This window comes from Naegleria lovaniensis (genome assembly GCF_003324165.1).
Source record: "Naegleria lovaniensis strain ATCC 30569 chromosome Unknown tig043, whole genome shotgun sequence".
Lineage (NCBI taxonomy): Eukaryota > Heterolobosea > Eutetramitea > Acrasida > Naegleriidae > Naegleria > Naegleria lovaniensis.
In genome coordinates this window covers 173,196-199,813 of record NW_025407865.1, presented here as the reverse complement: position 1 = coordinate 199,813, position 26,618 = coordinate 173,196, and the positions used below count along the sequence as shown (strand labels likewise).

The window sequence follows — 26,618 nt, the reverse complement described above, 5'->3', positions numbered from 1 at the left end:
TAATAATAACCAGGTCACAATTTAATCATAACAATGTGGTTTCAATTTGGAAGGTGTCTCAGACATAGCCAACAGAGCGGGTTGCTGGATAAACAGAAAACGAGGTGCAAGGATAACAAAAAATAGTCGTGATCATAACCACCCCTGCACCACACCATTTCATAACCATGGAAGCTACAATTGCCCCTGAAAACCTACGGAATAAATGGGATGTATATAGGAGGACAAGTTTTATTACCAGCACGTCAGCAGATGCTCCCCGATTAGAATTTTACGTAAAGAAAGGAATTAATCTTGCAAGCCGAGATAACTATGGTGAGTTTTTTTGACTTGATCTGTGATTTATTTAATTATGTAAATATTATTCAATCCTCATCATTATTTTCATAATTTTAATTATGTAAATATATTAATTATTTCATGATTCAATCATCATTATTTTCATAATCATCATTTTATTCCGCAACAGATCCATTCTTAGTGGTTTGGTCTTTCAACCGAGCAAGTCCAACGTCCGATAATTACACAAGTAGAAAATTAAAATCAAAACCTGCAAAATCATCTCCTAATCCAGAATGGAAAGAAGTGTTTGAGGTTGGTAGATCACAAAGATTTTATTCCGCTCATCATGAATTCTCTTTATTAATCACTTATTCATATCTCTTTGTTAATCATATATTCAAATTGTAAAGATTTCAGTATCATGCGATGAGAATGGCATACCGATTGATACAATTACAATCTATGTTTGGGATAGAGACAATTCTAAAATGGATGGTATGTGATCAATGGTATGGACGTATTGTGAGAAAATTTAATGTTTTGAAATTCTATGGTCACTACTCTCCAGATTTTATGGGATGTGCTGACATTCCACTAACAACAATTACTAGAGAAAAAGAAAATGTATTAATACTTCCTCTTGAAGGTGTCGAGAGTGGTCAATTAGAAATTGTTGCCTTCCCTCACAATTTTGGAAAAGAAGAAGTCTTGGATAATTCAAAAATTGAAATTTCAGCCTATTTCAATTCTTCACTTGTTGAAAATTTAGCTGTTGGAAAAGCACCAACCATCAAAAATGTTTCTAGCTTTTTGTCAAACAAGAAAAAGGATTCGAACAAAATTAATAATCGATATACAATTGTTAAGAATTTAGAGAAGGGAGGTTTTGGACTTGTCTATCTTGTGAAAGATGAAAAGACGGGTGAAGAAAAGGCATTAAAGAAAATTATGTGTAAAACGTTAGAAGATGCCAATAGAGCCATTAAGGAAGGTAAGTGACAAGTTTGAAAGAAAATTCTGAGACATTTTCTTCTCAGCATGGCCATTCAAAAGTCTTGTTCATGAAAATCTTGTATTATATGAAGACATGTTTTTGGACGTGGAGCAACACATGGGAGATGTTTCATTTTATGTGTGTTACATCATGCCGTACTACAAACAAGGAGATTTATATCAATTACTTGAAGGAAAACAAAAAAACAAACCTAGAAAGTATTTGAAACCAGTGGTTTTGGCAAATTGGATTGTGCAAATAGCGAAAGGAATTGAACATTTACATAGTTACAAGGTGTTTCATCGAGATTTGAAACATAAGAATATTTTCTTTACCGAACAATACAAACAACTCAAGTAAGTGATCGAGATGTGACAAGCATCCTTCTTGTACTAACGCCATTGGTGTCAAATTCGGATTATTATTATGAAAATGACTTGGTGATGAAATTCATATTTGGATATTATGAACACTACTTTGTGACGTTATTTTCAATTTATGTTAATTAATGTGAAATGCTCTCATGTTACGATTTCATTTCATATTTATGAATAATCTTGTGGTCAACAACATCTCAAAGAATTGGAGATTTCGGATTTGCAAAACAAGTCGAGGAAGGAAAGGCCTACACACAACTCGGTTCTGCCGGATACATTGCACCAGAAATTCAAACATCCTCTTCTGGTTATGGCTTGGAAGTTGACATTTGGAGTTTTGCCGTCATGTGTTATGAAATGATGACCTTAAAGATTGGAAAAGAACAAGTGTCTCATGCAATTCTTGCACAATTTAATTTCGAAGATTATTGGAAAAATGTAGTGGAAGGAGAGATCAAGAAGGCATATCCAGAACCTCAAATTCACACACCTCTCATTACTTTTCTGTCTAAAATTTTGAGAGTAGATCCGAAAGAAAGAGCAACTGCATCGGAATGTGTCCGAATGGCGAGAGAAATTAGACAAACTTTTGCTGAGCTGGACCAACAACTAAAAAAGTAAACTCCTTTTGACTTGTACTTCAATGGTGTGACGTTATTTGTTATCATTGTGACGCGCTGCTCTCCTAATCTAAATCAACTGAGCGTACTTTCAAAGGTGCACCCTAAAGAAATTAGCACGTACCGCTACATTATTACCGCTCCAAACCAAACGCAATTAACTTCAAATATCTTCTCTTGATGGCTGACACAACAACTGAGCCAACAAGATCAGGTCGCAAAATAGGATCACAATTATCCTGATTATGAGTGGGTCTCATATTGCACGACATTGGCGGCTCACCTTTGTGCAAGTCTAAATAATCCACTGCCCGAAGGTGTGGAAGAGCCATTAATTTCGCATGTCCAAGTCCAGTCCAACATTTTTGTTTCTTGTCAACAACTGCACATTCTGGTGCGATCAAGACTGTTGTATCTTGTCTCATAAACATTGCATAATACGCGCTACTTCCTTGATCAGTAATGTAAATGTCAAGATCAGAAATTAACCGTATTTGATCATGCACATCCATTTGGCCCATTTCGAATACGTCAATACTAATTTTCTTTTTAGGAAATAGCGCTTTCAAATCCTCAGTGACATTTTGTCGCAAATAATCCACAATGTCATCAACATTCCAAATAATACGTCCATGTCGAGATGCTTTCGATTTTGAGTGAATACCAATCTTGATGTTCTTTCTTTTGAGATAATGTATCAATTCCGACGGAATGTCTTCTTCGTTGGGAAGAGGAGATAATTTCAATCCTGAATATGCCAAATGTCTCAACATGACCATTGCGCTTTCACGTCCATACAACTCAACAAAGAAATTCGAAATTTTTCCGACTAGAAAATGTGAAAAACAAGTATTGAGCACATATTTCGTTGTTGGTTCTTGTGAATTCTCGGCGGATGATTGGGTATTAATACTTTCATTTGGAGCGTCATTCAAGCAAGGTAAATTTTCAATCGAATGAATGCCTTTCTTTGAACACACTTGTAACACGTCATTCTTTGAAATCATTGTTCCAACTTTGAGTGAAATATTTGTAGCCAAATTTCCGTCATAACCATACAAGGCAATGTCATTATGAGGTGACTTGTCAAAAACATCATCCAAATACAAGATGTGATTGTCCAACAAGGACTGGCATTACTCATGGATGGTCTAAAATTTTGCATTAACATGATGACCATCATGATATTCTCGAATAAAAAGTGACCCATATTACCAGCAGCGTATCGTTTTAAAGCATAAACTGGTTTTTCCAAATAACGAAAATTGGGATCCAATTCGACACGAGTCAAGTTCGTTGTTGTTGTTGATGTTAATACCTCCTTCGTGTTCGCTTTCGAAATCAAACTGGTCGTAGTGGTGACATTAACGACATGACCCCTCTCGTTTCGAATCAATACTAAATTCGCATCGACCAATTTCACACGAAATAATCCTCTCTCCGTCTCCTCACGACCCTGAGCATACGTAAAAGGCATCGAATTTAATTCATTCAAAGCACTTTCCTTGTTATTTCCATCGAGAAGATCCTTCGAATGAAAAAGAAGCCATTCTCCCTGATTGGTTAAACATAAATTCTCAAAATCGCAACTTGCAAAACGACGTCGAGGTAATTTTCGTATGTGTTCCTCACTCCAGTCATGTCGATTACATTTAAAATTGCCAAACATGTAATAATGATGATGATGGGTCGAAGTGTCGACTTGGTTCAAATTATACTTCGAGCGTGGTTGGTCCGTCTTTCGATGTTGTGTCCATGATGAAAGAAGGCTTCTGGTTGAGTGTGAGGCATAAATCGAAGACGATGATGAATAATGAAGAAAAACAAAATACATTGGAAGAATGAGGCATAAAAACAAACAACATAGAAGGAATAACTTTTGAGAGAATGAAAAACCCATTCGATGGAAAGGTCCTCCTTTGGGGTGAGCCATGTAGTGGTTGGCATCGAGGCTTCGTGTGGGAGTCGAAAACGTAAATTTCATTCGTCTGACACACACTTTGTTGAGGTCCTCTTTTTGAAATTTTTTCTTCTCGAACAAGTTCGTAGGTGAGAATGCTTTTTTTGACAAAAATGACAACTGAAGGCAACGGTAAAAATCGCTTATTTAAGAAACAAATTCGCCGTTTATTCTCACTCTCTTAACAAGTTGTAGTTGAGGGAATTAAGGTGCTCCACTCGAAGTGGATTGAGGTTGTTGTTGTTGTTGAGGCACCGAACACGAACAAGTGCTTCCTTGTTGTTCCACATGTCCAAAATAGACAGGTCCCCACAAAATGAATGCATCCTGAGAGAGTTCTTCCGGTGTTAAGGTTGCTAATGGAATATGAATATCCATTCGAGTAAGATCGAGTCGTCCTCCTTGTTGACTTGAAGGATTTGAGATTGTTTGAGATTGTTGCTGAGATTGTGTCTCCGACATTTGAGATTGACTCGTAGTGACACTCGCACCACCAGAACCCAAACTCAGAGAAGCCATGGATTGAGTCGTCCGCAAGAATTTGACAAGCTCTCCCTTTCCTTCTGAATTGTATTTACCATAGGAAGCTGCTGTTGGAATGGCCAGATAACCTTTTGGAATATTCGTGTCGTGCTATTGTTGATGAGTTGATACACACGTCGATAATCATCTGGTTTGTAAGGAAGATCCGGAACGATGGTGGATTGTCTTGCGAGTGTTCCGAGTTTGTATTCGGTGGTGGATATCCTCCATAGGGACGAGGTGGTTGTTGAGGTGGTTGTTGCTGTTGAGGAGGCTCCTGAGGTGGTGGTCCTTGAGGTACTTGCTGAGGAGGTCCTTGAGGTTCTTGTTGAGGAGGTCCTTGAGGAGGTGGTTGTTGCTGTTCTGGAGGACGAGGAGAGGTTGCTCCTTGTTGAGGCGGTGGTCCTTGAGGTACTTGTTGAGGAGGTCCTTGAGGTTCTTGTGGTGGCCGTTGTTGAGGAGGTATACCAGAAGTTTGTTGAGGTTGAGGAGGTGGAGGAGGAGGAGGCTGCTGTTGAGGTTGTTGTGGTGAAGCCTGTGGCTGAGGTGATTGAGATGGTTGTTGTGGCGGTTGCTGTTCTGGAGGACGTGGTGAGGTTGCTCCTTGTTGGGGTGGTTGTGGCTGAGGTGATTCCTGTGGTTGAGGAGAATCCTGTGGCTGTGGTGATTCCTGTGGCTGTGGCTGCTCTTGTTGCTGAGATTGTTCTTGAGTTTGCTGTTGTTGTTGTTGTTGAGGAGCTTGTTTGGAACCTTGTCCAGTGGGTTCGTCCTGTGAGAAGAATTTTGATCATCCTCTTGATTATTGCCTTCTTCGTTTTCATCACCGTCTTGCGAAGGGAGAGTTGTCGAAGCATTCATGGAAGAACCCAAGACACCAATATCGACCGTCAATACCAGTTCCAAGTTCTCTACTGAATTCAAATTTACCATTTGAAGTAAACGTTGGGCATTGAATTGATCAATACTCAATACTAATAACACACTCTCTGGCAACAATAGGACATTGTTCTTGTTGGGATTTATGGTCGAATTGGCTGGAATGAGCTGTGTTTTCAGGATGGTCGGTTGTTCGGCCACAAACACACTCACCATCAAGTGACCAATTTCAGAATCGGCATGAACTGAAAAGTACATGACCTTACTCGCTTCTCCTGATCCATCTCCTCCTGTTGATGCAGTTGATGCTCCAGTGTTCACTACTTTCATTCCATACGTTGTTTGAATATTTTGGAGTGAAGAATTAGTAAAGTAGATGGTCTTTAACACTCCTGGACTAAATGGAAAGAGTAGAGGTGGAAGACTCGATGCCGTAGAGGACGATGCTGTCTGAGATTGAGACTGACCCGTCGTGCTTGAAGAAGAACTTTGCTTACTCTTATCAAAAATGGAAATTTGAACGAGAGAGAGTAATTGCAAGATGGTATTGGTACTTCCTTGTTCATTCATATCGAGTCCAAGTAAACCAGTTGTGAATCCAGTTAATTCCAAATTGGTAAAGAAACCAATCGATTCGAGAGGTGCTTCTCCTTGAATGGGTTGTTGCAATTCTGAGAGAGTGCTTCGTTTCGTTTGTGGTAATGACGAGGTTGAGGACTGAGACACATTTCCACTACTCGAACTATTGCACAATAAAGCACTCATGACAGAGATTCGAGAGAGTACAGCAGAAGTGCCACTTCCTGGTGAGGATGAAGCGAGAGAGGTATCGACTGTCAAATTTCTCTTGCAAAATTGCATGGAAGAGGCCAATTCCCAGGATTGGAGTGTGGATGGATTGAGGGCCATTCTCATTTCTTGTGCCCATAGGAAACCATTGGAAAAGAGCAGAATGAATAGAGCCAGAAAGGCAAGTGTGAGATCAATTCTTGAAGGAGGACTTGTGGTTGCAAGCATCATTTCGAGAGTTATCTTTTTCATTGACCAAGAAATTAGTCCAGACATGCATGCAACAATTCGAAGACTTGATGAATACAAGCGTGTATGCCATAAAAGTGAAAATGTTTGAAATGAGAAATTACCGAAAATAGAGCTCTGAATTTGTTCTTAATCCATTTACGATCGTGATTCAGAATTCTCGTTTTGGACGGCTTGAAATTATTCCAAACCATCGCTTGTTCAAATAAGTATGTTATCTATTGCTGTAATCCTTGGCTTGCTCTCTTAAATTCATAGTATGAATGAATTCTTCCAAACTTGAGCCTTTTCTATTTCTGAATGCAAGAACGACATTCATAGCAGCAACGACTTTCCCCGCTCTCATGAATGCTGTAAATATCACAAAAATAAATCCTTAAAAAAAATATGAATGTCGTGTACGGAAAGAATGTATGTGATATCATCATGCATGATGAAGATCGGTTATATATTCAAAATTGGCTAATTTCAAATTTCATATTTTGGAAATGGATGGTACACATGTAAAACAACTCGAATGCTAATTTCCACGAATCGGAATTAATTCTGACGTTTTTCATTTAAATTGACAATTCCATTAGTATACCATTTCTCAGGATCAACCAAAACATTTCGGAAAGAGAACAAACAATCAATTTCCGAGGTTTAGTTGCCATACCGCGGTAGAACGGAATGGACAATTGATAATATTTGCTGGCACGGGTGAGTTTCTTTTGGACGAGTTCTTTTGAATTTTTTTGATAAAACAAAAACTTGATAGCGAGAGGAGAAATTGTTTATTGGAAGCATGAAGACAATAACGAAAAAGTAGCGACTAATTTTACGCTTCTGGGAAAGCATTCAGCATCTATACTTTGCATCATGTATCATCCATCTCTTGAATTAATTGTCACAGGCTGTGTTGATCACTCAATGAAAGGTATGCATGATAGCTCATGATTATTGTTCTCGTAGATGGATTTTCTAACCCCTTAATAACGTCACTTAGTCTTTGACCCGTTTGGAAAATATCTGGCAGAAAATTCGTGCCTTCAAAGTATGTTTTTCAACTGGTATTCTTCAATATCAAATAATTAATCACACCTCATTAATAGCCATGTTTTCTCATTCAAAACCAGTGACATGCTTGGCATTTCATTTTGATTTAATTATTTCGGGTAGTTCTGATATGACTGTTAAGATATGGAAACCTGATAAGGAGAGGAAAAAATTGAATCTTGTTCCTTGGTTTACTTGCTTCAAAACACTAAGCGAATGCGACGCATGGGTAAGCTCGCTGTGGGCCTCTCCTGAAGAACTTTCCGGAGACCAAGGAGAAATCGTCGTTGGTACAATGAAAGGAACTTGTTTTGTGTATAAAACAGTTGGAGAGCTTCGAGATCGAAAATCCATCACTGATGTAAAATTTATGTACAAACTAAAGCTTAGAGACAAGGGAATAACTAGTATATTGATGTTGCAAGGTAGTAACATGATGGTTTCTACTGGATTTGATAACGAGGTTAAATTTACAGATTACAGTGGAAAGACTGTATTCTCACGTTTTGTAAGCGACGAACGGATATGTGGCATGGACTGGAATAGTGAATTTGAGGAACTGATTTCAGTATCGGAGTCTGGAAAGGTGAATGTTTACCAGTATAGAACTGGAGAATCTCCCCTCTCGTTTCATTTTACTAAGGAGCCAACTTGTCTCAGTTTTGTTTCCGGAAGAATTCTTGTATCAGGAAGAAATGCTGTGCAGTCCTTCTTCATTGAAAGAAATATTCCACACCGAGAGCACAAGGATCACTCCGATTCAGTCGTCGGTATTTCTGTAAATCCCAAAAGAACAGCCACAGCTAGGTTAATTACGGCAGGAGCTGACAACAAAATTTTGGTGTGGGAAGTAAGCAAATTTGATATGAGATGCATTGATCAAATCAAATGTGATCCTAGAGGAGACAAAACAGACGTGACATCTTTCGTGTACATTGACGAAGGAGTAGCATGTAGTGGCCATGACAGTGGCCTTCTCACGTTGTGGAATTTAGAAAAGGGAAAGGAATTGTTTACAGTTCAGCTCCATGAAAATACGGTTTGTGATTTATTCAAAGGGACCCTGGTCACAGACCGAAAGAGACCCTCAATTTTTTCACCTCGAGGCACGTTCGATAGAAACCAGAGGGACAAACGAGAGTGTGTTGTCTTGGTTTCCTCAAGTTTTGACGGATCCTTCGGAGTATGTGATTTAACAAAATTTATATATGAAAACCAACAGCCAATTTTCAAAGTGAAGCATAATGCACACAACCGTGAAATTTTGTGTGTCATACTGAATCAGCTTAATGGATCAGTAATAACTGGAGGAAACGATGGTATTATTCGATTTTGGTCCATTGACAATGATTTCCAACAACTAGGTGAAATTAAGGCTAAGCGAAAAGATAATGATTCAAAAGGGCACAAACATGCCGTTGTTTCTTTGGCTCTTGACGGAAATTTTTTATATTCTGCCAGTGATGACCAAACCATTGCTCTCTGGAATATTTTGACCTTGGAAAAGCTAATTTCCATTAACTGTTCAGAGATCATTCTAGGAATGAGGTTGATTGAGGACAACCAAGGAAAGATGCTAACCTGGTATAAGGGTGGACGAGTTGACATTTGGCAGCTAAATGCTGAGGACTCGACTCAGCACATTTTATTTTCTTATGAAAACAAAAAGACAGACTTTACCTTTTTGAATTATGACAATGAAAAGAATGAAATATTTGCAGGTGACTCTTCAGGAAAAATTCTTCGAATCAAAACGAATTACAACGAATTGAATCATGAAGCCGAGAAGTACGTGGAAGAAAATTTCAGAAAAGACTCGGCTGTTCAAGCAGAAAAGAAGAAGGAAGCTAGACCAAAGTTGTTGCCAAGTGCAACTTTTAATTCACTTCTTGCCACTGATAATCATTCCACAACCGTACCAATTTCCAATGACGCGTCCTCCTCTCTCAATAACTCTCAAATTGCAAATACCAACATGTCACATCCTCATCATGTTTCCAATTCTAACTCCACCTCTCACACTCCACGTATCGCTTCCAAATTCAAAATTTCCATTAATTTATTTGATGAACTTTTTGGAGAGTTGACGTGAGGGCAATATTAAAGATTTTCTTCTGATTCAAGTAGGCTTTTATTCTTCCACTTAAAAAATGAACTCTCATTTACCGCCCGTTCATGTCGAAGGTAAGCAAAGCCTTTTGAAGAGTTATCGTCATCGGAATGGTTTTCATTTAAATGCTCTCTTTGCTATCATGATGATGAAACGATTTAATGTTTCAAATTTCATTTTCGAATCTTTGAACTCAATCAGTGTGTCTGAAGCCACAAAGTACTGCAAAGAGTAAATTAATTAAAGAGGCTGTTTTGGAGCTCATCATCAATAGGAGGCCCATCATTCAAGATGGAATCATTCCAATCGTTGTTTCCGAGAGCCAGAGACTTTCCGAAAAGGAGGAATTTCTGGTCAAACATGTCAAACAAATTAAAATTGCTGACATGGAACAACATCCAATGTATAATGGTCCTTTATTGTACAACCAAGATGCACAATTTTCAATTCATGTCTTCAAATCCACTGATGAAGAGCCTATTGAAGAAACAACAGATGACAATGGAACAGAGAATGAAGAAATTTCTGCGTGTAAACAATGGACCCTTCCAAATGATTCATTTGATGGTCTTTGGGAAAGTTTAATTTTCGACAACCATGTAAAGTATAACTTGTTGGAATATGCCTCAACGACCATGCGATTTTCTGATTTGGGTGTGGATCAAAATTTAATTAGTTGGAATCGAGTAGTATTGCTCTATGGACCTCCTGGAACTGGTAAAGTAAGTCATTCGAAGATAGATAGTAGAGTATATTGGAAACAAATTTTGAAATGCATTTTGGTATCAATTTTAATAATTTGATCATATTTCACATCACATGGCTCTTGACTTGATTTCGAATTAATTTCGCATCACATGGCTCTTGACTTGTTTTGAAACAATTGCGTTTGACAATTTTTGGAAAATGATAAATGTAGACCTCGTTGTGTAAAGGTCTTGCACAAAAACTTGCCATACGAATGTCACACAGATATCCATCAGGGGGTTTATTAATTGAAATCAATGCTCACAGCTTATTCTCCAAATGGTTCAGTGAAAGCGGCAAGCTAGTCATGAAATTATTCAAGAAAATATTTGAAATTGTGGAAGATGAGGAATCATTTGTTTGTGTTCTCATTGATGAAGTCGAATCCTTAACTGCAGCTCGAAAAAGCGCACTCTCAGGCTCTGAACCTTCGGACAGTATTCGAGTTGTAAACGCACTCCTCACCCAATTAGATCATTTGAAACGATACAAAAACGTACTAATTTTAACAACCTCAAATATTACAGAGGCCATTGATTTAGCATTTGTCGATAGAGCCGACATCAAACAATATATTGGACCACCTTCCGTTCAAGGAAGATATTCCATTCTAAGATCATGTCTAATGGAATTGATGCGTGTTTCTGTTATTTCACCTTCTATACCAATACCGAAATGGAATGACAAAGACGCTCCAGAAAATACCTATGCTCTCAAACTCAAACAACTTTCAGAATGTTGTGAGGAAGGCATGAGTGGTAGATCACTTCGAAAATTACCCTTCCTGTCACATGCCTTTTATTTGAATCACATTTCGAATGCAGTGACTTTGGAACAATACTTGTTGGCAATTGAGACGGCTTTGAAAAACAAGGTGTTGCAACTCAGTGGCCAAGACTCTAGGTAATGACCACTGATTGTATGTTGTTGGCTTGTTGTTGACGAAGAAAAAATTGCCGCCAAAATTTTGCACATGCAATACAAAAAAATTCCTCTAACCTTTCCCATTATTCATTGTTTCAATACCGTTGCTATTATTATCGGAATTAAAGATGGTTCAGTTTGATGAAGTGCTTGGGTAGGTAGTTTGTGTAATGAAGCATGAGGGTTGTATACATGAAACAACAAACATGAATGGTTATGATTCATTGATTCGTTATACTAAAGAGAAAATTACATGTCGGAAATGAATCCTTTGGAAGCTCAACGACAAGTCAACAATTTGAAATATTTCGAAATGAAAGATATTGGCTCTTCGAAATGGATGAAACAACGTGAAGTGATCAACATGTTAAATATTCAGGCTCATCAAAATGCTGCTCTCAACCAAGATGAATATGTTGCCCAAAGCATAATTTCCTCTCAAAAAGTGGAAATTCTCATTAAAGAGCTCATCACTGTCGAAATTTGGAAAAACAAAGTGGCACCGCTCATTAAGGAAGAATTGGCAAGTGCAGCAAAACAATCCATCAAACCTTATTTAATTTATTATCATGAGGCAACATTGGTTAATTTGTTGGAATGTGTCATGTATCATAAGGATGCCATCATTTATTGTGAGGAATCCATTCTCATTGAACTTGTAGATTATTGCCAACGAAAATTCAATACTCTTATTCATAACAAAAAATTGCAAGAGCGTCACGATCAAAAGGAAATTTTGAAATTATCAGACGATGAAATTTGGCAGGATCAAATGCTAGAAATTGAATTCAACTGTTGCATGTATTCCCTCACAATATTTAGATTCATCACAGACAATCTCAAAGAAATATCTCCAAGTGTGGTACATCGAATTTTAGAAAAACACGACTCTCCAATTGCATTAGCGTACATTATTGAGGATTCACCTTTCAAAAGGAAGGAAAAGTCTGGATTCAAAAAGTACAATGGAAACAAATGGGAAACTGTTTCGTTTGACGAATATTTGAAAGTGTCACAATATGAAGCACAAGTGTGGCTTGCCCTAAATAATTTGTTAGTAGATCCAGAAACAAGAAACAAGTACGAGTATACAACCTTTAGAAGGGAAACAGTTGTTGGGGTAAGTAGTTGTTTGTTTTAGGGGTGCACAATGCGAAAACTCATCCTTATTGAAATATCAAATTGTCCACGGTTCACGAATAGCTCAAGAAACATCTCACAGACGTTCTGATTGACCAAATACCAGTCCTTGTGGATTTGTTGAGAAATGTTGAGAATTTGCAAATCATGAATTTACCTGTCGTCTCGAAGAATATCTTCCTGGTGGAAGCAGTGGCAGAATTTAGTGAAGCTATTCTCAACGGTACAGATTTTGAGAAGATTGCCCAAGACCACTTGCTCACCATTTGCAACACGGAAGATGACGAAGCACGAAGAGAGGAGATTATGTCCATGGCAAAAATGTTCGGCAACATGCTAGATTTGATGGGAGAGAATGCAGACTACGAACAATTAAAGCTTTAAAGGTCTTTGTATCCACAGCTCATCATTGTGCGGGTCAAATTCATCATGTTTTCTGCCTCTCGCATTCATGGTTGGATCGAACAAACACACTCACACGCAAATAAATAATTTAGAAATTTTTTGTTTAATTATGATGAGTATGGCAAGTCAAATGATTTACTTTTCCTTCTTACCAGCTTCCTTCTTCTTTTGAGCAATTTCTTCAACTCTTGCCTTCTTCTTTTCCTTGATCTCTTGTTGCATGGCAATAGAGTTCAACTTCATTCTGAGTGGGTTAGTACCCTTCTTCAATGAAGCATATCTCTTGTTGTAGAGGAATCTCTTCTTTGATCTTCCGGTCTTTCTCTTACCCTTGAATGGTTGCTTGTCAACCTTTGGTGTTTGGTTTTTAACTTTACCGGCACGAGCCAATGAACCGTGGACTTTACCCATCCTATCGAACAGGCAATTCAAAAAACAGCAAAATCATTAATAAAAGGATGCGAGGATTTGATACATACTTTTTGACGTATTTTTTTCAAACGAAAATTTTTTTGTTGGCAAAAATTTGGTTGACTGGTTTTTACAATGGGTAAAGACGCACAGAGCACGAACGCAGAACAAGTCGACTTGGAAGTGTGCGAGATGTTTCTGCAAAGTGCAGGATCCCACAAAGTGATTAGCATCATCGACATCTAGAATGACGAGCAACAGTGAACACCATCCTGCCGCCTTTCTCGACAACACGAGCCTTTTCAAAACCAAAAAATAACTCCCAAAAATTGCACACAAAGTTGTTGATAAACGCCATCACTAAAATAATAACATCGAGTATGAGCCGTGCAAGAGTGTATGCCGACGTAAACTTGAGAAAACCGAAGGAATATTGGGATTATGAAAGCCTTCAAATTGACTGGGGGTAAGTAGACCAAGTCTTTATAATATACCATACCAACAACAACCCACACCACCGCCGTTATTATCTCAAATTGTTATTCAAATTCGTTATTTTATCATCATCATCATCAATATTTTATCATCTTTTGTGGTCTGCCACATCACTGTCATTCAACAACAACAAAAACTTACCCTCTTGTGTTTACATACATTATTTACATCATCTACAAATCATATACAAACAGTTCTCAAGATAAATACGAAATTGTTCGAAAAGTAGGCCGAGGAAAATACAGTGAAGTTTTTGAAGGAATCAACGCCGAAACAAATGAACGATGTATCATCAAAGTACTCAAACCTGTCAAGAAGAAGAAAATCAAGAGAGAAATTAAAATTCTACAAAACCTTTGTGGAGGAACCAACATTGTAAAACTTTTGGATGTTGTTAGAGATCCTGAATCTAAAACTCCATCACTGGTCATGGAAAATGTTGATAACACCGATTTCCGTTTTTTATATCCAACCTTCTCTGATTTTGATATTAGATATTACATGTATGAATTATTGAAGGCTCTAGATTTTTGCCATTCGATGGGAATAATGCACCGAGATATTAAACCACACAACGTCATGATTGACCACAAACAAAAGAAATTACGTGTCATTGACTGGGGTCTTGCAGAATTCTATCATCCTGGTCAAGAATACAATGTAAGAGTTGCTTCAAGATATTTCAAAGGACCAGAACTTTTGGTAGATTTCAGAGAATATGATTACTCTCTGGATATGTGGAGTCTTGGATGCATGTTTGCCGGTATGATTTTCAGAAAGGAACCATTCTTCCATGGTCGTGATAACTATGACCAGCTAGTTAAAATTGCAAAAGTGTTAGGAACTGAGGAATTGTATGACTATTTGGACAAGTATTCTATTACACTCTCTGCACACTATGAGGGTATTCTTTCAAGAAACAGATATCCAAGAAAGCCATGGCACTCTTTTGTTAACAAGGATAATTCGCATCTTGCCAATGATGAAGCCATCGACTTTTTGGACAAATTACTTCGATACGATCATCAACAACGAATGACAGCTAAGGAAGCCATGCAACACCCTTACATCAGTAGCATATTTAGCAAGTTGAATGAAACAAGTCAAAGCTCTACCGGAAATATGGACACACGTGAATAGACATGCTCGATTAAGCAAATGACACACACTCACTTCTTTGGCCACGTTCAACATTCTTTGTGTTAGCAATTAACATACAACTTTGAGCCAACACTTCTTTCGAACACCTTTGACACTCCTCTTCTTTTTCAACCATTTCAATCCCAACCAATAAACATTCAACGATGGTTGTGCATATTAACAGCACGAGTAGTTTTAAAAAAAAATTATCGATAGAAAAAAATGCCGCCAACAAAATACTACAATCCATCTCATGGTCGTTCCTCATCGAATAGAAACTCGTCATCAACACAGCAAACCACGCCCACAACACCAACACCTCCTTCGGGTGTTTCTATCATGAGTAATAAATCATCAACAACATTGGATCCTCGTCTGGCTTCTAACGCTTCAGCAATTATCCCGCAACCTCGTCGTCGACGATCAAGTGTGAGCAGAGAACAATCTCCGCCCTCTGATGATGTTAGTAATGAAAACAGCAATAACAATAATCAACGTTCCACTGACGCAGCGTTCAGCCCCAACGATGATCAAAAACAAGTCGTGGACATGAACGATATTGGTGATAACTCGAGCCATGACTATGCGGCTATTAATACTTTTAATACAACATCTCCAAATCAATCTACTTCACATCCTTCCTCGACCAACAACAACACCAATAACCATCCTTCAGCAAGGAATCAACCTTTTGGCGGCTTTTACGGAACATTGGCAGCAACCAATAAGGACTCTCATGCACCATTGAGTCACTCCAACAATAATCATTCTCACCATCATTCCAATCACCATACTTCTCATCATCATCATCATCACTCTCATTCAAACTCATCTCATCAAGTTAGCCAACATCAAAGTAATATCACAGATGATGACTCGGACATTCAAGCAGGACTATCCACCAATGCCATCCAGAAAATCTATAACACTACTCTTCAATTCAATGCAGAATCTATTCTTGCTGCAGTGGACCAACTTCAAAATCGCAGAGCAGAGCAATTCCCTGACGAGACTGGTCGACTCAGATATTCCATTAGGGATGTTCTCGATATTGGGACTAGCAACCCAATTTGCACTGAGAAACACCCTGACTTACCAGACTTGGATTACAGAAAGCTGGATTGGGGAATTACTCAAGCTCCATCCTCCTCAACACAGTCTTCTTCCAAACCTGTGTCATCATCAGATCCTTTCAAACGCCCTCCAAGACAACACACCACTTCTGAGTCGGCTTCTAATCCATTCGGATCCACATCGAGAAGAGGTGCCAGTAGTCGTTCTCAATCCGGAGGAGGTATTGGTGGAAGAGATAGTAGCGCATTTGCACAAACTCTTTCCTCATCGGCATCAACAGGCAACAATAGTAGATATGCCGCTCTTTCATCAACAAGCGGCGGCAGCACAGTTGTGAGAACTGGAGGAGGAAAGGGAGCCATTTGGTTTGACTCGAGTGCTTCCAATGATGAATTGACAAACGAGGAACTTGAAAGAAAGAAGGCCTTTGAAGAATTTAGAAAAACTCACCAAGCTACTACAGGAGCAGGCTCTTTCTTTGGAGATTTGTCCAATACTGAAGGAGAAGCTTTAGAAGAGGACTATCATACCTCTCTCGACGAAGAAACCTTTGGTACTGACTTGCATGAAATGAAGGAATCAAGCAATGCAAGCGATTTGGAAAGCTACTTTTTCACTTTAAGCTCCCACCAAAATGAGTATGGTCAGAAAGAACATTCACTTTCAGAGCTTGAGGACTCTTTTCTTAATTTGCCAACTCCTTCATCTTTAGCACCTTCATCTCAAAAGAGAGACAAACCATTGTTTGCATTAGGAGACACAAAGACCGATGCAGTTCCTCCGTTCGTTTCAGAAGATCCTGTAATTTCTACAATGATTAAGGGTACCAAATCAGGAAAGTCAAGATTTGGGTTTGGATCATTTGATGAACAGCAGCTGCAGTCTAACATCAGTCCTGCATCTCTATTAGACGAGCATTTACCATCAGGTCGTGCAATGACAGCTCAACCACTGAATGACAATTCATTTGCCTACCCTCAATCTGCTCCAAACTTGCAAGGTCTCTTTACTACAGGTTCGTTATCCTCTCAACAACAAGTGTCTCCACTTTTACGTCCCATGAATGCCATTCCTGAGTTTTTATTAACAGGAAATGCACAGACAGGAGGCAGCAAGTTTTCTAGCATTGAAAAGGGCATTAATGAAGAAGAAACGAAAACAGCACCTGCACAATTTGATCAATTTGCAGTCATAGACTCAGCCAACCAGGTTTCAATGATGAGTGCCGAAGATTTAGAAAACCAATTCTTGTTGTCCCTCAACGATTCGAGCTCTCAACCATTGAAGCAAGCGTCACCACCTTCGGAATCGTCCAAAATACCTGCTTTATCAAATCAAGGCATTGAACATTTATTTAAGTCACTTTCCTCAACAGCTACATTATCTTCCACAGATTCCTTTACAACTGCTCAAAACAATGTTGAGCTTCCATTAGCAACTACTGCCACTCCAAAATTTGTGTCGCCATTCCAGCAATATCAAGAACACAAAGAGAAGGCAGAAAAAAACATCGAAGACAATACTCAACCAGGAACTCCCTCCAAACAACCAACAGTTAAAGCATCAACTCCATCACAGTCAACAGCAACAGGCACTCAAAGAAAACTTTCCAAAACCTCTGCTAATTCTCCATTCGTACCTTCCCACCTCATGAAAAAGATGGGTACCAATACCGAAAAGAAGATTAAGCTTAAGGTAACACCAAGCCAAGCCACAACAACAACATCCACTTCCAATGCTCAAACAACAGTTAAAACTGGTCCACAAACATCATCAAATCAGCCAGTCACTGCCTCTGATGCTTCGACTAGTTCAAATGCCGCAATAACCCACAGTAACATTCCACAACAACAATCTTCACCTACTACAGATACAATTACTACTGCATTACCAAGCACTACTACTTCAAGTCTTCCACATTATGCTTCGTCACAACAAAATACTCAACCACAAAATATGATTAACACCGCTCAACCACCAAACATGCAATCAATGCATCCTGTTAGCCCTTTGATGGATCAAATGCAACCACAGCCTCGTATGATGCATGACAAACGCTTTTTGTTCAACCCAAATTCACCTTTTCCAAATAATCCTTCTGCATTTATCCCTCCCATCATGCATCCTGGTTTTGTTCCTCCTCACCAGCCCTATCCAAATGCTGGTGGTATGGGCTTTCCAAATGTACCCCCAGGCTTTATGCAAAATACTGGCGTCATGTATCCAAACATGTTTATGCCATCTCAAGAAATGATGTCAGTCGAAGACCTAGAGAAGGAATTTCTTAATCACAAGTAATTTACCCTCTATTAACCACGAATAATATTACAGTAAATCGTTGTTGCCTTTTTGTAATCCGTCATTGGATCTTTAGCCTTGACCCTTCTGTTGTCATCAAGATCTTGATTCTCGCCTCAACCATCAACAAATTTCACACAAAAAATAATGTCATCCAGAGCTGTGTATTTCATCACACTCGCTTTGATTTGCTGTCTGTTGCGTTTGAGCTCGCAATTCGTCGAAGGTCATGCTCGTTGGACCTATCCAAGGTATGTCAATAACGGTTGATTTTACAAACTCAGAGAATCATCATGAACCATTGGATCTCCGTATCGATGATGATAATATATATTCCTCTTCACCCACTCCGAATAATTTGCGTCACACACAAAACAATCAAGTCCAAGAACCTCTGATGCTGGACTCAAAACCTATCCATGTAAGTTTTGTTCGTTCACACTTTTCACTTGAACAAAAATTTCCTTCCTATGGAATGATAAAAACGAAATTCCAATCCGCACTATTCCATTTCGAATGCGTCAACAATAATTGTTTCAACACTTAAACATGGCCAACAACAGGCGGTGGCATTCAATTCCATGGACAAGGACAACCCGTAACCACTCTCTCCCCAGGCAAACAAATTTTGAAATTCGAAGAAACCATTTCCCATCGAGGAGCTCCTTTCCGAATTGCCCTCAGTATCAACGACGACAGTAGTTACGACAAGTACATTCTCATTGATCACATTCCCCACAACGATGCTACTGAATCTAATCCCGTCAAGGTCTATCAATATGAAGTGATCATTCCTGACATTAATTGTCCAAAATGTTCATTGGCATTGACCAATCCAATGACGGACAAGATTACCTCAGGAACGTGTTGTTCCTATCCAACTGCAAGTGGATCCTCTCCTCAATGTTTCAGTGTGTATCATAGTTGTGCGAATATTGTAATTACTGGAACCAAGTCGGTTCAACAATTCATGTCGAGTGGATATAACTATACTGGACCTTGTGGGGATTATACTCAAGAAGCGGCTGTAAGTAGTTGAGTGCTCTTGCCTTGATTTTTTTAATTGAATACCTTAATTGGAAATTGTGAATTCTCAATTTTTTGGACAATTTCAAATTACAAATTTTCATAAATGAAAATGTTGCATTAAAAACCAAAGACATGGACTCGACAAAGTGATGAATCATGGAAACTCACTCAAACCTTCACCAATTTCTACATTCCTCCCACCAATCAACGATGTTCCAATTTCGCAAGCCAATGTAAAAACGGAACCTTCCCTATCGTTAATCCAAGTACATCAGGAAAGAGAAATAATGGATCGAGTGTAAGGACAAGTCCACTTGCATTGGTGTGGACGATGGTATTTGGTGTGGTTCAAATTCTTTCAGCATTGACATTTTGGAATTATTAATGCAAACTCATGGAAATATTGAGATAATAAAAGATATCGAATTAATTGTTAAGGATGGAAATGATTATGTTGTATGAGTTGTTGCTGGTGCTGATTTCTCATCTCCAGCAAGGATGATCTTCTGGATATGTTTTTGAATACGAAAAAGGATCTTGGGGATTCACTGTAAGCATGGAACCAACACGATTCTGTATGATGACTTGGATTTACATGAGTATTTTGGTCAAGTTAGAACTCGTTGAGTTTTCTGCGTCAAAAAACATTCATTCATCCAACAGCAGTCGGATGCAACGGCGAGGCTTCACAATCGTTGATGTTGTCAATAAACGGTTTCCAAAAAAATGAAGTAATTTCTTTGGAATTGGTTTGAAAGCCAGTTTTATGATCGGAACCTAGCCAATATTTATTATTTCGTTGATGATTGAATAATAGACTCATCAAGGCCTAATGTGGTTGGAATTACAAGTTCAACAAATTAATCATCAGCCAATTCCTTTTATATCCTGAAAATACAATCCAAATCAAACCTAATAACAGTTTTAGAATCCGAATATTGCCAAATCATGGAAACGGACCGCCTGTCAAGTATTTTGACAATATGCCCAGATCAATGCTACTTCCCCAATCATATTCTTGACATTTTGAAAGGATTCTCGTTTTGGCCAATTTCAAAATGTATCAACGCATCTTACAAGAAACAACGTCGGCGAGAGGGAAGTCTGTCATTGAAATTCTTCATAATATCTACATTTCTAATATAGGAAAATACCAAAAAAAACTTTTCGCTTTGAGGAAGAGTTAACATTTTCTCATCATTTTTCTTTACACGCTAAAGTAGCGTTTTTGAAAAAAGAAGGGACTGCTGCTCTTTCTCGTCAACATAGGGAATGGTTTTGCACGAAATGGTTGAATACAATACTTCTTCGTCCACCACATCATCGTCACTTCAAGCTTGTTCCTCAACACCATCCAAGAAATCATTCAACACAACAACTGCAGCTACAACCGTCATGAACAAGAAGGTTTCTATTGCAGCTGCTGTTAATTCTTCATCAAGCATCTGCGGTACTCAACAACAACAAATAGCAGCAGCAACATTAAAGGGCGAGAAGAGTGTCATGGTTGTGACTAATGCATTGGGAGGCACAAAGCAGCAATTACCGTTATTGAATGGTCCGACTGCAAATGTACCCGTGATTGAGCATGTTGCTGCAGCAACGACTCCAAAGAAGGGTTTGTTGAAGAGAATTTCCCATCAGTTGTCTCACTCTTCGTCCATGATTGTGGACAGTGTGTTGAGCATTCGAAGTCACTCGTCAACTTCTCAGCAAGCAGATGAGGATTTGGGTGTATTCTTTTCCAAACACCATATCCATGCTCCACAATCACACTTAAATAAGGAATCGAAATCAATGGATGATGTGTTAATATTGGCCACAAAAGAGAAGAAGCTCAAAGTTGATCCTGAAAACAGCAGTAGTAGTGGTAGCGGCGTTGTTTCTGTGATTGCAAATGATACTGTATCAAGCGCGCAGTTCAATGGAAGTGTTCCAATCTTGACTCCTGCAGTGGCGAGTGGAGGAAAACCATCCTCAATGGTTGCAACCGAATCGATTCAATCCAATGAAACCGTTGTGGATAACTCTCACATTGAATCTCCTTGTACAACGCTAAAGCTATCGCACTCACTACAACAGTTGCAAACACCAAAATCTCACCGTTCAACTACGCACAAGTTTTTTTCACATGAACCAAAAAAAGGAAATCACCACATGCATTCACATCTCCTGAAAAGGAGAAATACAATGGTGGTATCGGACGGTAGATCAGCCGCTGAACCTCTTTTTCATTATTCGAGAAGGTTGAGTGTTGATCATGCAACCATGGACAATGTTTGGGGAAGAATCATGTACAACTCTGAGAGAGAAATGATTTTTCTAAATTTTGAGAATTTAAAGATTGAATCTGTTAAACATTTGCAAAATATTGCGACATGTATTTCAACACTATTAGGAGAGACAGAGGAAAAGGTTGAGCATCATCATCATCATCATATTCATCCTCTTCGAGTATTCTCTCGAAAATCTAAAGAGGCTCATGTTGAAAAGCACAAAGTGAAATGTTTTTTGAATGATGACGATTTAGATTGCCCTCCACAATTACTGGAAATGTATACTCAAATTGTTCATCTTAATCCAATGTTTGAGTCTGTGACCAAGTACACCAATAAGAGCGTCTTGCAAGAGCATCAGAAACGAATTCAACAATCTCTAGTGGAGTGCGAAATTTATTTGAAAACTCATCCATGTATTTTAGATCGATTTGTGGCCAACCCTGACGAACATATTGGAAAGGGAACGTATGGCACAGTGTCAGTGGCACTAGATTTGAGCCTTGGGCGAAAAGTTGCAGTGAAACGTTTATGTCGAAAAACAATGAAACTAATTGGCATTGAAGATCATGTGCGAAATGAAATGGCAATTCTCAAGTTAATTAAGGAAAATCCTCATCCCAATATTGTTCAAGTTCTTGACGTCTATGAAGGAGAAGAAGAATTCTTATTTGTCATGGAATACTTATCAGGTGGCTGCTTGGACAATCCACTGGTGGAAAATGAGCAGCATTCAGAACGTCAAGTTCAAATATATTTTGCTCAATTAGTGAACGCATTGGATCACCTTCACAACAAGCTAGGAGTTATTCATCGTGATATTCAACCATCCAATTGTTGCTTGGAAGGAGGTAGCAGCACGAGTCCTACGCATGATACTTTGGAAATTTCAAAGTGTGTGAAATTGGTCGATTTCGGAATGAGTTGTTTCTTCAAGAGTGACAATGTTTCACAAAAGACACAAACTTTATTTTGTGGTAGCAGTCACTATGCTTCTCCAGAGATGATTCTCAAGAAACCCTATGGACCTGAAATGGATGTCTATGCACTGGGAGTTTTAGCTTACAAACTACTAACTGGATACATGCCATTTCGAGGAGCTCAACAAAAACTCTTAATGCAATTTACAATATCATTGGATGACCCTGATGAAGATGATGAAAACTCTTCAGATTGTTACATGTGTGACGACGACGAGAGAGTGAAATTGTCTCCTGCCTGTCGAGATTTGATAAAGAAAATGTTAGAAGTGAATGCCGAGACAAGATATGGATTGGAACAAGTCAAGCAGCATGAATGGTATCTTCAAGGAAATGAAATTGTCAAACAAATGTATGCTGCCATGCAGCAACAAGCACAACACCATGAGGACCATTTGGACGATCATGAACATGTTGCTGAGGATATGACGACTCATCATGTGGATGACATGACAGACATCATTTCATAACCCACTCTTTTTCACTAATATTATTTTGAGAAGGGTATGTGGTTGAGCGATCGTACGTCAGAAAGGGAAGCGGCATGGTTTGGAATGAATGTTTGTATTATTATATTTTAAAGTTGGCTGAGAATTCACAAGAGAAATAAATTGCCCTTCCAAGTCATAGCAAAGCCTTAATTTTTGATCTCATCACAATTTCTGCTTAATAATTCCAATTTCAACGAGAAATTGTAACCCTTTCCATTTTTCTACAACACCTCACGCTCAGGCAATGAGAAACGTGTCGCCTCAACCTCATGATAAAAATGTCTTTAAAACGCAAAGACATGGTCATGCATTCGTATGACGAGCCATACTATTTTCTCACACAACAACCTGCTGACAAGATGAGAAAAACCAATGAAGAATCCAGAAAGGAAACCACCCTATCCAAGCTTCTTTCCGACTCGAATAATTGTAGTTTTTCACAACATGTTCCAAACGAATTGTTATTGAGCATTTTCGAATATTTAAATGGATGTGAATTATTGAAAAATATTTCCAAAGTGTGTCGAAATTGGTTCGAACTCGTGTCGAATGAGTTGGACTGGAAATTACTCGTTCAGAGAAGACTCGGTTTTGAACCAATCATTCCTGATTCTCGAATCATCGAGCAACACATTCGGTCACATTATCGACCTATACAAAGTGTCAAACAAGAAACAACCACAACTGGAAAAGAGTCAGGAATGGATCCTCGTGCTGTGAACTCTTTTTGGAAACGATATTTCATTGAAAAGGTTGCAAAATTTAAATATCTTCCTTGGCAACAACAATTTATTCATTCCAACGCCCAAAACAACTCGAATTCCGATTTAGAAGAAGAAGAATCAAAGAATACCAAGATGAAGAACGATGGAAACAAGTCAACCATCATGATCCATTCTCCAGTTCACAATTGTCGTCCATGCATGTCCTTCACCTTAGAATCCTTTTCTTCTCACTATTACCAACCACCTAATTTTAAAAGAAAGAAATATTCTCCTTCTCGTTTCTTTTGGGAAACTCCTCCATGTGAACACATGGGACCGTCCTTGTTGATAGGAGAGGAATATCTGGCTGTGGGAGAATCAAAAATTGGAGGTTGTCCAGATTTACCTCGAAATTTTGAATGGCCCAAGTGTTCAGATGGTGATCCATTTCTTTTTGCTTGTCAAATCAATCTTCAACAATTGGAATATTATGATTGGACATGTAGTTCCTAAATCTGGAGGAATGCTTTATTTCTTTTGTCCTTTGGATGAAACTTCAACCAATGGTGAATCTTATTGGGCCGTGAGAAAGGAAAAGGATCCTCAACCAATGATTTATCTTTCAGCACAGCGAATTAGAGAATTGGGTGGTTTGGAACGAAGAGCGTTGATTTCCAAGGAGGATCAAAAAAAAATTGACAAGTTGTCCAAACACGAGCGGCCTTGTAAAGAGAAGGAAAGAAAAGCCTTATTAGAAACTTTGCAACAATATTGTTGGTGTTGTGCACCTTCGAGAATGATCATTTCCTCAAAATTTTTAAATCTCTCAACCAGCAACGACGATTTGGACTATAGCAACATGACTCTCTTCTCAGCAGAGGACGACAGCAACGGACATTCAGCAGCCGAAGAAACACATGAAGCAAGTTTTATCAAAATGACCATAGATTCAACTAGCCAATCGACGAACACAACATTTCTCTATATAAGAACACATGAACGTAGATACAAGCCTTTTCATCTCTCTCAATTACAATCGATCATGGGTATAGTAGATTCAACTACATGTTTGGATCGAGATTTGTCGTGTGGCCATTCGTTCGATTCCAGTCGACTCTATGTCTCGGTAGGTAAAGAAAAATGTGAACATGTTATGAAAGTCCTTCAGGGAGAGTTTTTGATTCTGACTACGCGTTCGGAGCCTGTTTCTCGGGATGAGAAGATCACGAATGAAAAGTATACATTACAACATGGATCAGAATTCAAGAAACCAATGGAACTTTCAAGACAAGATCAAATCATCTTTCTCCCTTTTGCAATTGTTAAAAGCTACAACTTGGAGGGAAGACTTTCAAAACACAACAATGAATTTCTGTATCGGATTGAGAGCGAGGAAGAATATAATTTTTATTCTCGTTCATGTGAATATTTAAATTTGCAACAGACATGCGAACCTATATTGCATGTCTGGTCGTTGAATCCTTCTAAACTCAGAGTAGATGCAGGGGAAGAGAGAAGAGAGCAGTGGAATTATTATCTTCCTTATTATTGTTTTGAGAAGGGGGTGATTGAAAAATCATATGTCAATAGGACCTATTGGTAACATCTCAAATGTGTGATTTTATAATAAAGAGAAATATTTTGAAGATATCACAAATCTCTTCAGATTGTTTCATGAATCAAAACGAGGATGTCACAAAAATTTAATAATTGATTTAGGATTGCTTCATTATGATCATCTGTTATTTGTCCAATTTCAAAAAAACACAAAAAAATGAAATCAAATCTCCGTATGACCACTTTGGATCTCGCTCCTTCGGCTGTGACAGCTACTTCTTCCAACAACTCGACCACAGAACCTCTCATCTCGAAAGAAATTGCCATTGCCATCGGAGTTGGCAGTTTTGCAGTCATTTCATTAGTGATGGCTGTCATTGTCATTATTGTGGTGATTGTGGTATTGAAAAATCGAAAGAATCGACACAAACGATATTATAAAGGATACAAGAGACATTCCGATTCGCCTAGTTCTGCATCGTATTATGATGCCAAAGAGGTACTGCCTGGATATTTACGATAAAAAAAGGAGATTAATTGGAGGAGAAAATTAGTTGAGATTCATGAACGAGCACACGCGTGTGGAGAGCTGATTTGTGGATTATGTATCAAGCATTAAAAACAAACTGTTGAAAATGTCAGTGGCTGGCAAAATTTAGCTCCCATGCCGGGAATCGAACCCGGACCTCCTGGGTGAAAGCCAGGTATCCTAACCATTGGACTACACGGGAATTGACATTATCATATTACCATTTATTTTATTGTGCCTTCGAGCTCTAATGCAATTAAACGGCAGACCAGAACCTCCCCAATTTTGTTTGGAAATACCGCGTGTGGAGTTCTTGGTGAATTAAACTTTGCTGAACTTGAACAACAACTTAATACCTGTTGCATGAAGTGCCAAGAACAGACCCGTTGGGCAAGTGTGGTCGCATTTGTGCAACTCACAACAAAAGAGCCTTTGGCTCACCTTTGTTGCTCATGTTCAAAAAAAAATTAAATAACAAATCGAGACTACGCAAACATGTCTAATAGAGGAGGTAATTTGATTCTGTCCGGCTTCCTGCTGCTGGAGAATTTGTGGAAAGTTATGTTGGCGTAAATAATGATCTTTAAAAAAATGTCTTCAG

General features: G+C 38.6%; 12 protein-coding genes across 12 annotated transcripts; 9 read left to right on the top strand and 3 right to left on the bottom strand.

Moving 5' to 3' along the window:
- Positions 1-167: 167 nt before the first annotated feature.
- Positions 168-2,274, top strand: C9374_010514 (uncharacterized protein; the record flags this gene model as incomplete). The annotated part of the gene is made up of 6 exons (XM_044686067.1): positions 168-315; positions 470-594; positions 693-777; positions 851-1,273; positions 1,320-1,632; positions 1,857-2,274. 6 exons carry the CDS (start codon positions 168-170, stop codon positions 2,272-2,274), a joined length of 1,512 nt encoding a protein of 503 aa, XP_044543944.1.
- A 133-nt stretch (positions 2,275-2,407) lies between these two features.
- Positions 2,408-3,942, bottom strand: C9374_010513 (uncharacterized protein; the record flags this gene model as incomplete). The annotated part of the gene is made up of 2 exons (XM_044686066.1): positions 2,408-3,403; positions 3,451-3,942. 2 exons carry the CDS (start codon positions 3,940-3,942, stop codon positions 2,408-2,410), a joined length of 1,488 nt encoding a protein of 495 aa, XP_044543943.1.
- Positions 3,943-4,437: 495 nt separating this feature from the next.
- C9374_010512 (uncharacterized protein) lies at positions 4,438-6,651 on the bottom strand (the record flags this gene model as incomplete). The annotated part of the gene is made up of 3 exons (XM_044686065.1): positions 4,438-4,844; positions 4,888-5,524; positions 5,683-6,651. The coding sequence occupies 3 exons, from the start codon at positions 6,649-6,651 to the stop codon at positions 4,438-4,440; spliced, it is 2,013 nt and encodes a 670-aa protein (XP_044543942.1).
- Positions 6,652-7,056: 405 nt separating this feature from the next.
- On the top strand, positions 7,057-9,799 carry C9374_010511 (uncharacterized protein; the record flags this gene model as incomplete). Its single annotated transcript, XM_044686064.1, has 5 exons — positions 7,057-7,080; positions 7,251-7,371; positions 7,430-7,588; positions 7,658-7,705; positions 7,764-9,799. 5 exons carry the CDS (start codon positions 7,057-7,059, stop codon positions 9,797-9,799), a joined length of 2,388 nt encoding a protein of 795 aa, XP_044543941.1.
- A 58-nt stretch (positions 9,800-9,857) lies between these two features.
- C9374_010510 (uncharacterized protein) lies at positions 9,858-13,012 on the top strand (the record flags this gene model as incomplete). The annotated part of the gene is made up of 5 exons (XM_044686063.1): positions 9,858-9,891; positions 10,019-10,539; positions 10,737-11,467; positions 11,732-12,608; positions 12,692-13,012. The coding sequence occupies 5 exons, from the start codon at positions 9,858-9,860 to the stop codon at positions 13,010-13,012; spliced, it is 2,484 nt and encodes an 827-aa protein (XP_044543940.1).
- Positions 13,013-13,168: 156 nt separating this feature from the next.
- On the bottom strand, positions 13,169-13,444 carry C9374_010509 (uncharacterized protein; the record flags this gene model as incomplete). Its single annotated transcript, XM_044686061.1, has 1 exon — positions 13,169-13,444. The coding sequence occupies one exon, from the start codon at positions 13,442-13,444 to the stop codon at positions 13,169-13,171; it is 276 nt and encodes a 91-aa protein (XP_044543939.1).
- Positions 13,445-13,824: 380 nt separating this feature from the next.
- Positions 13,825-15,079, top strand: C9374_010508 (uncharacterized protein; the record flags this gene model as incomplete). The annotated part of the gene is made up of 2 exons (XM_044686060.1): positions 13,825-13,910; positions 14,134-15,079. The coding sequence occupies 2 exons, from the start codon at positions 13,825-13,827 to the stop codon at positions 15,077-15,079; spliced, it is 1,032 nt and encodes a 343-aa protein (XP_044543938.1).
- Positions 15,080-15,301: 222 nt separating this feature from the next.
- C9374_010507 (uncharacterized protein) lies at positions 15,302-18,451 on the top strand (the record flags this gene model as incomplete). The annotated part of the gene is made up of 1 exon (XM_044686059.1): positions 15,302-18,451. One exon carries the CDS (start codon positions 15,302-15,304, stop codon positions 18,449-18,451), a length of 3,150 nt encoding a protein of 1,049 aa, XP_044543937.1.
- A 147-nt stretch (positions 18,452-18,598) lies between these two features.
- Positions 18,599-19,865, top strand: C9374_010506 (uncharacterized protein; the record flags this gene model as incomplete). Its single annotated transcript, XM_044686058.1, has 4 exons — positions 18,599-18,702; positions 18,835-18,872; positions 19,015-19,478; positions 19,611-19,865. The coding sequence occupies 4 exons, from the start codon at positions 18,599-18,601 to the stop codon at positions 19,863-19,865; spliced, it is 861 nt and encodes a 286-aa protein (XP_044543936.1).
- Positions 19,866-20,752: 887 nt separating this feature from the next.
- On the top strand, positions 20,753-23,206 carry C9374_010505 (uncharacterized protein; the record flags this gene model as incomplete). Its single annotated transcript, XM_044686057.1, has 1 exon — positions 20,753-23,206. One exon carries the CDS (start codon positions 20,753-20,755, stop codon positions 23,204-23,206), a length of 2,454 nt encoding a protein of 817 aa, XP_044543935.1.
- A 299-nt stretch (positions 23,207-23,505) lies between these two features.
- On the top strand, positions 23,506-25,534 carry C9374_010504 (uncharacterized protein; the record flags this gene model as incomplete). The annotated part of the gene is made up of 2 exons (XM_044686056.1): positions 23,506-24,370; positions 24,438-25,534. The coding sequence occupies 2 exons, from the start codon at positions 23,506-23,508 to the stop codon at positions 25,532-25,534; spliced, it is 1,962 nt and encodes a 653-aa protein (XP_044543934.1).
- A 171-nt stretch (positions 25,535-25,705) lies between these two features.
- On the top strand, positions 25,706-26,011 carry C9374_010503 (uncharacterized protein; the record flags this gene model as incomplete). Its single annotated transcript, XM_044686055.1, has 1 exon — positions 25,706-26,011. The coding sequence occupies one exon, from the start codon at positions 25,706-25,708 to the stop codon at positions 26,009-26,011; it is 306 nt and encodes a 101-aa protein (XP_044543933.1).
- Positions 26,012-26,618: the final 607 nt, after the last annotated feature.